Source organism: Vigna angularis, chromosome 6 (genome assembly GCF_016808095.1).
Source record: "Vigna angularis cultivar LongXiaoDou No.4 chromosome 6, ASM1680809v1, whole genome shotgun sequence".
Lineage (NCBI taxonomy): Eukaryota > Viridiplantae > Streptophyta > Magnoliopsida > Fabales > Fabaceae > Vigna > Vigna angularis.
Genome location: NC_068975.1, coordinates 30,144,899 through 30,156,164, shown reverse-complemented (window position 1 = coordinate 30,156,164; position 11,266 = coordinate 30,144,899). Strand labels below are relative to the sequence as shown.

At 29.2% G+C, this 11,266-nt stretch overlaps 1 protein-coding gene across 1 annotated transcript; it reads left to right on the top strand.

Annotated features, from left to right (window-relative positions):
• The first annotated feature begins 8,940 nt into the window (after positions 1-8,940).
• On the top strand, positions 8,941-10,845 carry LOC108341801 (BOI-related E3 ubiquitin-protein ligase 1). The gene is made up of 3 exons (XM_017579454.2): positions 8,941-9,308; positions 9,395-9,746; positions 10,211-10,845. Exons 1-3 carry the CDS (start codon positions 9,253-9,255, stop codon positions 10,724-10,726), a joined length of 924 nt encoding a protein of 307 aa, XP_017434943.1. The 5' UTR covers positions 8,941-9,252; the 3' UTR covers positions 10,727-10,845.
• The last annotated feature ends 421 nt before the right edge of the window (positions 10,846-11,266 follow it).

The window sequence follows — 11,266 nt, the reverse complement described above, 5'->3', positions numbered from 1 at the left end:
ATAAATAATAGTCTTAACTTTTGATTAAAGTAACAATCATGTTGGTTAAGGTTGCATCAATAATAAATAAGACAGAATGGGGTCAAGTCAGTTAATTGATCACTTCAATTTTTCTATTAGGTTGATAATCATTCAATTAATTAATCAAAAAGTCCAAAATCTAAAGGGTTATTATGGGACCCTATGCTCTCCTTTTACTATTGTGCAACAAAAAAGCATAGAAACTTTATCAATTAATTCTGTTTAATTTATGATTTAGCTATACCAACTTCAAATCTACTTCAATTTTGCAACAAATAAAGTGGTCCAAGCTACCCTCTTTTCTATTTTGTTCAGTCCATGCTAGATCACAAGATCCAATGTAGATCCCTGCAATAGCAGGCTGTTGATTAATTGCTATAGTAAATGTTTTATGTCATTTTATTTTCTAATGGGGTTTGCTTTTTCCCACTTCAAAATTTTAATACTGCTCACCCAAATCTGTCAGGATCACATGCTCAGCAAATATTTAATTAGGGTTAAGTGTATTAAAAAGACACATACTGATCAATGTACTGAGAATACCAGATAAAAAAAACCCATTAAAAGTGCATTCGCTTCTTTTATTTTAACTTTTCAACTAATATTTAAATGAATTCCAACATCAAATTCATTAATTAGTATTATTAGAGTTTCGTATTAGAAATATGATTTATTTTGATGTTTAATGATTACATTATAGTTTTATTATAAGTTTATAAACTATTTTTAACTTCAATCTTTTAAGTTAAGTAATGCTACAGTTTATTGCATATTTTTAAAATCTTCGAAAGAAAATGTTGATATAGAATTTTTAGGAATAGTATCAAATATTATTTGTTTTGAATTTAAAATGATAGTTTGTATTTATAATTTTGTTTTTGTTTTCATAAATAACGTTAATGTTCAAACTTCAGTTATGTTGTTAGAATTAATCATTATATTTTAAATATTATCTTTTTAACCTGGAATTTAGCTGTGATTTTTTTTTGAAAAACATATATGAATGTATAATTAAATTATCATTAATTTTAACTCCTAAAGGACGTAGGCTATATTAAATGTACTCGAATGACTAAATTTTGTATGACATTTTATTCTATTGAAATAAATTTGTAAAACTTAATAAATAATTTCTCTCTTTTAGTTCACTTCTTGATTAGATAAAAAGGAAAAAAAAAAGGTTATAACAGAAAAGAGAGTCAAAGAAGTGAGTACAAAAGCTAACTCCACACCAATATTCAAACACATGAAAATTCCATTCATAATCTTTTCAACCTATCACAGTGACACATCTTTTCTCATACGCGCTTCACATTTTTGAAAACTCTTCCACCATCTTCAAAGTTGGTTGCCATGTAAATGCAACCTCAGTTTCACGAAACAGCCAAACAGTAACAACACACCAAATCTCATCACAGATTCAAACCAAAATTCACATTGTTTCTAGAAATTCGTGTTGCTGGAAACTTCAGGGAAAAAGTTACAAATGTTCTTTTCTCATCATGAAATCGACACAGAAAAAAAAATAATATATTAATTTGGACACACTTGACATTTGATGTCACATCTACATTTATGTTTCCAAGCCCACACATAAGAAGCAACTGCAACCAAACTTTGTCCTGCAATTAGGTCTTGGAGCTGTCATTAACAATGGACAAGATTACTTCAGCTACCAAAATTAAAGCATCTCACCCCATCTACAATATTATTTCAATTTTCAATATCCCACATACCAAAATTCAATTTTTCTACTGCAATTTAATAACTCCACGAGAACGATGCAGGCATGCCTTGGGGGAATCAATTCAGCAACGTATTAGCATAAACCAGATACCAAAATAAAAAAACATTGGTGCTCTCAGAAGGATCATTTATATATATGTTGTATTGTAAACATACTTTATGTATTTGTGTGCTCCTTTTCTCAAGTACATGAACTTTTACGCTTTCTTTTTCTATTAAATAACCCATCAAGATTCTTTCATTGTTCACCACATACAGTGGGTAATGTATAGCGTATAGGGCATAGTAATATATATATATATATATATATATATATATATATATATATATATATATATATATATATATATATACTACCACATAGTATTTGTTTACTTCCAAGGTGGTAAGAGGTTAATGTAAGTAGTTTTGAAAGGATCTATGATACATTATGTTTGATGATGGACGAAAGCAATAAAAGAGGACATGGGAATCCATCTGTCTACATTTATGTTCTATCTTCTTCTTCTTCTTCCTTTTGCTGTTGGGAACTTTATTTTTTTTTTTTAATTTTTTTTAATCCTCCACACACCTTTTCATTCATTGTGCGTGCTTGTGGGGAATTTAAGAATTGGAAATGTTAGATGGGTTCGGACAAGGTGGGTGAGTGTTCCTTTTTATTCAACCCATATTATATATTTGATATGGGAGATTATTAAATCGCGATGCCTTACAAAAGCAATGAATTTTGCAGGCAGAACATGATATGTAGGTTCCATGTTAGTTGAAACTTGAAAGTATGATGATGTCAGTCCATTCATGGGATGGGAGAGGTGTTCCTTGTTTCTGTTTCCATGAAAAGGACAACACTAATAGGGTCTCCTTCCAATCAAATATCTTGCTTCAAAATCTAACCCTAACCCTAATCCCATCTCTATCTTACCATTAATTATATATACAAATTTTTTAATTGGATTATAATAGTTAAAAATGACTATTAATTTCATGCTTTTAGCTTCAATTATTTTTTAGATTTTTCAAATTTTAATACCTAATGTTAAATTCCAACCACTAATATTTTAGGTTCTTAATTCAAAACCTTTTAATGATATATAAAACTAATAATAAAATTGAAAAAATGGGAAGACAGAGAAGGTGAATATGTGTTGAGATTTTTAGAGCTTTTCAAGATACTGGAGATATGAATGATATTAAAAATATATTATATCAAAAAGAACTTGTTATTTTATTTTATGCGTGTAATCTCTCTCTCTCTATATATAAAATAAAAATATATTAAATATTTACAATATTTCAATCTTAATTTTCTAAATCAAATTAATGATTAAATATATTTCCATCAAGATATTTATAAAACATCAATATAAAAATGACATGATACCCTTTAAAATTTGCATTTAAAAACAAACAACTATCCCTCTTGGATAAGAATCAAGTTTCCTTTATACCATCTTTTGAAATGTAACGCAATATTTGCAATGATGAAAAATGAAATTTTGTCAAAGACGAACAGGAACCATGAAGCTGCTTTGATGGTGATAAGTAAGTTCATCAGAATTTGTGGCCTAAAACTTTGCCATTATGATATATATTTCTCTTTGACCAATTGAGCAAATGAAGGTGACTTGCTTTTGACAATTATATTAGACAATCACATCTTCGCTGAAAAAATAGATTATGCAAAGACATGTGCAATCACGTAGTTTTGCATATTTTAGAAAATTTCCTCATATACATTTAGACGAATACTTTGAAATCTCTATGTACAATTCAAACATTGATTAGTTAGACACGACGATACGATATTCGGATAAATGCATGTTAGTTGTTAGAAAATGCCACCTTCAATCAATCCAAAATTTCTAAATTCCCCAAGGATACAACCTTACAACGACTCTAAAATATTATTTTCAAAGTGTCTAATCATATAAATTCAGATTAGTTTCGCACTGGTTTTAATTAAATTAATTTTTTTTATTTAGTATTGTTTTCATTTTTGCGGGTAAGGAAATAGTAAGAGAAAATTAATTTTAATTCTAAAATTGCAAATAAATATATATATTTTTTAAATTACATAGGACAAGAAATTGTTGTTGTCTTTTTTATTCCAGACATACAAGTAGAATTTTCAACATCAACCATGTTGAAATGAAGATCGTAGACCAAAGTTATCACATACAAGTTGGTTAAATTCTATGTTTTTCAACCTTAATGTATATGTTGAAATATGAATTTGTTGGTTTTTGTTTGCATTATAGCAATATTTGTGTCACTTTCATAGTGGTCCCTTATCTCGAACGTACGTTTTAGGTTAAGTTACTTTAAATATGAAAACCCATGAGTGATGAAGTTAACTTCCTCCTTAATTGGCTGTTTTTAGAGGTAACTGGCCTAACCTATATAATAGCATATGACACAGAAATATAAGTGGGGGTAGAGAATAAACATGTGTAAGACTATGTGCTTTTGATTAAAAAAAAATGAGCTTTATATAAAGTGAAATTATTCTATGCTTTCTTTTTATAACATCTTAAGTGATTCTGATTCATAGTTGAGTGGTTGTGTTATGCTACCACATTTCTAGGTAAAGCCAAACATGAGCATCTATTATTAATTGGCAAATTGTAACCCATCATCAAACCCTTGTGCTAACCTCATAAAAGGAAAATTGAAGAGTTTCTAAATTGTTGTTTAGAATTACTATGCTTGAAATCTAAATTAAAATAGTAAGTAACTAACTTAGTTCTTTATACTTGTAAGAATTGGTTAAATTATTCCCTAAAATTACGAAAATAGATTGGAAATATTTCTTCCAATATTTAATTTTCTTTTTATTTAAAAGAGAATATTGTGAAAATTTATTCTTTGATAATAACTATTTATCGATTTTTTCTTGTTTTCACACGTTTCTTTGATGTGATTTTTCACTTGGTACAATTATATCTATCGAATATATGTAAATATAAACGAAGACGAAGAAGACAAAGAAACCATAGTTTATTAATTCTGTGAGGACAATATACTTTTATTTAGAATAGGTTACATACCTAAATTGTGTCACCATATTTATCCTCAAAACAACATCACATGCTATTGGCTATTATAACATATATAACAAACAAATATGCAACTAACTATATAAAAAAAAAACAATGTGATAAAATGTGTTATAAAGTTTTAACAATCTTTAAATAAGCACGTGATTAACCAAGAGTTTAGGTACTAACAATGGTGATTGACATCATACCTAGTGGTTATGTGATCATAGCTATTGTACCTTTGGGAGGAGAATATTTGTCAACGACTTGTTCTCCCCTCTCAGACACCATTTTCAACACAAAAAGAACAAAGAAGCTGATAACATTATGTTTTATGTCTACAACAAATGCAGCAACGTGAACTATGGAGGCCTTGTGAATGTTAGAGATGTTTCACAACATTATAGTTGCAATGTGACGAGGAATATGATTTTCAATGCGAGGTATTTCGGAAAGGGTAGGTTGGATGGAGGATCTCGGTCCGAGGAAGTAGAACATGCGAACGCCATTTTCACATTGCTTAAACGCGCTTATGCATTTTCTGCTTCTGATTATGTGCCATGGTTGAGGTGAAGAAAGGAATGGGAACAATGATCCGATGGTTGAAGAGAGAATGAAGCAATGGAATAATGGAGAAAAGAGCATTAGGACTTGCTGGATGGTATGGCATTGCTCAAAAATCACAATGATAGTCCCACATTGACAGTGAAGGAAATCAAGGCGCTTACTGTAGTAATATATCACTACACTCCTCTATATGCATTTGCCTAATTTACTTATTTTAGAAATCACTAAGTTTTTTTCTTTTTTAATTAGCAAATATTATCTTGTTTTTATTTTGGTTACGTAAATATTATATATTTAATTTAAGAACAAAACAATAATTCTTTTTAAAACATAAAAATATTTCAGGTTGTATTTTGAGCTCTTATGTTAGTGTATGTATTTGATAACTGAATTAATTGGTAAATATAAATTAAATAAACATATATATTATTCCATAAATTTACATTTTAAAGTTGTATGTATATCCTATGTTTTTTATATTTGAACATATTATTTTATTTAACCAAGTTTATTTAATGAGTAACAATTAAATTAAGTAGATAAGTTTGTAGGTAAGCAAAGGATGGTGCAAAAATAAAATGTTCCAAAGTTCAAGCTTGTAACTTTATATTGTATTTTGCTAGCTTATCATATTTATTTTGTCTGATTTTCAATTGTAATAATTATATATTACACAAAAATAGAAAATATTGCAAGTACAAATATTTAACCATAATAAGACTTGTTTATATGTGTATAAGGTGAGGAAGGAGAGACATATGTTTTAAACGTTATAAAAACAACTTATTTAAAATATATATATATATATATATATATATATATATATATATAAAGATAGAGAGTCAGCAAGCAAAAAAGATATGTGATAATGTGTAACTCCAATTAAAAGCGTTACATTTTATATTATTGCAATTTTCTATGTTTTTAATTTTGTAACGTATTTATACAACTCAAATAATCATCTGAAAATAGTTCATAGTTCACCTAAGAACGTGGAAAATTTTGCAGAATATTTGAAAAAAATAAATGAAATGAAAAATAAAAATTGTCTATTGAAGATGAAACATTGACTATTGACTGAGCTTAGGTGGAGGAAAACAGAGAAAGTCAGAAACGGTTTCATTGAGGTATTCAGCAGTCAGTATTGATTATTGACCGTACCTGAACCCTCACCTACATGTCCTGCACCTTCCCCACACTCTATCATTCACCTTTGACCACATTATCCATCAACTTATATACTAAACACTTTAATTTTTCTATATATATGGAAAGATAACAATAAGTATTTGTAATTTGGAGATTTAATTAATTTTAAATTTAATTTAAAGATAACTGTTTTAATTGTATTGCCTAGTCTATCTGTTATATTTTTTCTTCTCATATTCTATATTTTAATAGTCTTACATTTTAAAATATTATAAATAAGTTTAATATAAAAATTACACGTGGAGACATGAAAATGCATATTGTTACCAAAAATCAATTATACATACATATGGGAAGTGATCATGATCAAATATCCTAAGTCAGAAAACATCTTTTTATTTTATTTTTTTCATCCAGGTTTGGTAAATAATGTTGTTTAAACAGTTTTTCTCAGAGTTATAAAAAGATAGGATCTAAAAAATGTACTTTTGATTGAATATAGCTCATAATTAAAAAATAATAATAGAATATAGTTTTGTTTGGAATTTTAATTGGTATTTCGGGATAAGATTCAGTCTGGGATTTTGAAGTTTGGATCCATCTCTATCTTCATCTCTTTGCCAGCATACAATTTTTGGCTGTGTCAGTATTTTTATTTTTCCAAAATCTTGCATGTCTAGTTTATAGACAACTATTTGTCCAACTAAATAATTAAATAAAATTATTCACAGCTGTAATTTCTAATTTATATTTTCAAAATTCCTTATCGTACATTAATTTGCGAATATTGAAAATTATATTTCCCATACAAATATACCTGTCAAGCAAACATTATGGAAAAGACTAATTTCTCATTAACCAGAAACACCTGAAAATTGTTATGTAATTTTTGTTTAAGATTATGCTATTGTATAAAATCTATCAATATTTGGCTAAATGTGTTAAACTAAAATTATCTTATTATATATTAAGACAAACAAAACAATTACAGCCATACTTACCAACAAATATACTAAATACGTTTATCTTAATATTTACGTGTAGGTATTATTGCTTATAATATCATAAGAAAATCTTATTATTCAATGTATACACGCTTCTGAAAAGTATATTAATACTTACGCATAATTATTTTCTTACAACATCAATATAATACAAACATAATTGTCCTTATACATGTAAATATAAATGAGTCTGCATAAATACCTATATAATATAAATTAATGACGTTAATATATAATTATAAAGTAATATTAACAAAAAGTTAAGAGTACTTTTCAAAACAATAGTAAAGTTAATATTATAGTTATTGCATATAATGATTATATGTACTAATAAATTAATAATGATGACGATCTTATTATCAAAAGTAGAACATTTTGTAGTAGCGATATCAATTAATAAATCATAATTGAAATTAGTGTGAAAGTATAAAATTAATTAAAACAACTAACATATCAGGGAATATTTTAATTTGAGATAATTGTGTTATTTTTGTGAGTATGTAATTCAATTAGAAAAATGTATTAATTAATTTCTATAACTATAATGATATAAAATTTTATTTTTCTTACATTATCAATATATCTTATGCTAATTAATTAGTACTTACTTGTTAAAAAATATTATTCAAAAAGAACATAGTTCTATTTAATTTTTATTTTAATCAGTTATATATATTATTTTGTATGACTGAATTAATAACAAAATATATCTAATATAAGATGAAAAGACTAACTTATATATTTACTTTACATTAAATAGAGGTAGTAAACGAATAATGTTTCATATTAATATATTATTATCATTAATTTGAAATATAAACGGTATTTAAGAATTTTATTATTTGGTATTCATATAGAAAATTATAGTTTTGTTGTCTAAGTAAATAATTATTTTGTAAAAGTATAACATAAAAATAAACTATTAACGGAAGATAATATATCAAAAAGTGTATATTTTAAAAGAATGAGAGTAACTATTTTAATTTAAACTATTTTTATGATCTTAATTATAATATAAACTAATTATGTGGACGTAGGAATTATATTTTTATAAGATAAGATGATATTTACATATTTGACATTTATTTCATAAGTATACACAGAAAAGTATCCTAGAGATTTGGATGACGAAATTGTGTTTTTTAAAATTGGTATTATTGCAGGGAGTGATGTACATGACATAAGGAAAGTGTAAGGAAGATGGGAAGTATATAAATTACGGATTCATATATATTAGAAATATAAAAAAAAAAACTATTACTTATTATATAATAACGCCCCATTATTTTATTATTATTTATTGCATGAATCATGTCAGTATTTATTGTGATGCTGGGTAAAAGGAAAAGAAAAAAGAAAGAGAGAAAGTTAGAAACAAATGTCTAGAACGAGTGAACGTAGAAAAAACGTTAAAGTGAATCCGACAGACCAAAATCTGACAAGCCATGTTTAACATTTTAGTTTTGTAATCTTCCTTAAAAAATTATGCACAGATTTTGATTTCCTTTGCTTTTCTTTTATGTGTCTAGAAAAGATGCGTTTGACTTTCTATCTCTTGAAAACGCCCACAAAAACCAAGGCTAAATAAACCTGATTCATTCATTCACTCTCCCTGATACTTAGCCACATCTATTGCATGCTCTCCTTCATATCCTTCTTATTCTCTCCTTCATTCTCCATCACACTGCCAAACCAACACACACAAACAACAACCTTAAACAACCACCATGGCAGTTGATGCTTCTTACATGAATCTCTTGCCTTCTCAGTTACTCACCAACAGGTACAGCTACATCCTCACCACAAAAATCTGTTTTTTTCTTCCTTTTAAGGTTTCATTGTTCATCATTTTTTATTCTGTCTTTGCAGGGAAATGATCAAATCCAATCAACAACAACAGTATCATCATCATCAATTAAACTCTGATTACATCTGCAGTACCCAGATGGATTCAGCTTTGCCTCTTCCACCGGCAGCAATGCCTGAATCCCTTTTGTCTTTGTATCAATCCTCCTTCTGTGATCCAAACAAGGCAGACAGTGGTCTCACCTACAATCTCCCCCTTCAGAGAAAACGTTCAAGAGATTTCACCACTGAATTAACCTCTCTCCCACCTCGTCACAAGAACAAAATCTCTCCACAACCTTCCTTTCTCACCCAAGAGATTCTCTACCAGTTTCAGCATCAGCAATCTGAAATTGACCGAGTCCTCGCACACCATGTAATTAATTCTCCACCCCTCAATGCTTTTTTCTTTTCATTCTCTTCAAAAATTTCAGCACAAGACAAATGGAAACCATTCATTTATGAACCTGATTTCCTGCAGCAACTTTTCCACACATTCAATACTCAAAACCGAAACTTTGATGACTCCTGTTTCGTAATCAAATTCAAGAGTCATCAGATTTTCGTCTTCATTCACACCGAATGTGTGAATGTGTGGAAAATTGAATAGGCAGCATTCAATTCAATCCCGCTCCATTCATAAAAGCCAGTAACTGAACCATTTTCAAAATTTCAAACTTTGTTCATAAATAACAGTCTCACTCACTTCTATCTTTGAAAACGGTTTAGAAATCAGTAATTATAAAGTTTGATTTTGAAGAGCATTTTTCATTAAAAAAAACTTAAATTCGATTGAATTTTGTTACTATGATTATTAACGTGTGGTGTGGAATTGAGCAGACCGAAAAGGTGAGGATGGAATTGGAGGAACAAAAAGCGAGGCAATCGAGGATTCTAGCGAGCGCAATTCAAGAAGCAATGGCGAAGAAGCTGAAGGAAAAAGACGAAGAGATTCAGAGAATGGGAAAGTTGAATTGGGCCCTTCAAGAGAGAGTGAAAAATCTGTGCGTGGAGAATCAAATTTGGAGGGACCTCGCACAAACCAACGAAACCACTGCCAACTACCTACGAACAAATTTGGAGCAGGTTTTGGCACACGCTGGAGAAGAACGCGCCGCCGTGGCCGACGACGCACAGTCGAGCTGCGGAAGCAACGATGCGGCGGAGGGCTGCGAGGACACGGCGGCGTCAGGTGGTGGCGCGAGGTTGTGTCGGAGCTGCGGGGTGAGGGAGTCGGTGGTGCTGTTGTTACCATGCAGGCATCTTTGCCTCTGCAGGATGTGTGGGTCCACAGTACGGAATTGTCCAATATGTGACTCAGGCATGGATGCCAGCGTGCATGTCAATCTCTCTTAGTACTAAAATTCATTACATAGGTTTTCTTTTCTTGTAGAGTTAAACACAAACTAGAAAAAAAAATAGTTTTATCTTGTAAAAAAGACAAAAAAAAATAGAATGTAGAATTCTTTTGTTCATATACTTGTCTTATTTTTTATTTATATATAATTTTTTGGTTAACATATAAAGATTTGATTAATGTGAAATGTAGTTGGAAAAAGAAAAGGGAAAACTTGAGTGTGTGGTAAAAGTAGTGATGGGTGTGAATGGAAAAGGGGGTGGGCATGAAATGAGGAAAGGGCCAAAGAGGAGTGGTTTGATTTTGTTTGGTTTCATTATTTTGGCTTCAAGAGGCAGCAAAAGTCTTAAAAGTTGAGACAGACCTAAAATCCTCATGAAAAGAGAGAGAAAGAAAAGCATTATGGTATGGGCAAAGGATAAAGTTTTGTCATGTCAATTCGACATCATTGTTTCTTCTACCACTCCTCTGCTCCATTATGGGAATAGGATGCTTCCTCTCTTCTCTTTCACCCTTTTCTTTCTCCTCCATTTTCATTT

What these genes read in the sequence shown, in the direction of transcription:
- LOC108341801 (XM_017579454.2), top strand. Translation starts at nt 9,253, where the DNA reads ATGGCAGTTGATGCTTCTTACATGAATCTCTTGCCTTCTCAGTTACTC. An exon ending in TCTCAGTTACTCACCAACAG is followed by an intron (nt 9,309 to 9,394) that starts GTACAGCTACAT and finishes CTGTCTTTGCAG; the next exon opens with GGAAATGATCAAATCCAATC. An exon ending in ACCGAGTCCTCGCACACCAT is followed by an intron (nt 9,747 to 10,210) that starts GTAATTAATTCT and finishes GGAATTGAGCAG; the next exon opens with ACCGAAAAGGTGAGGATGGA.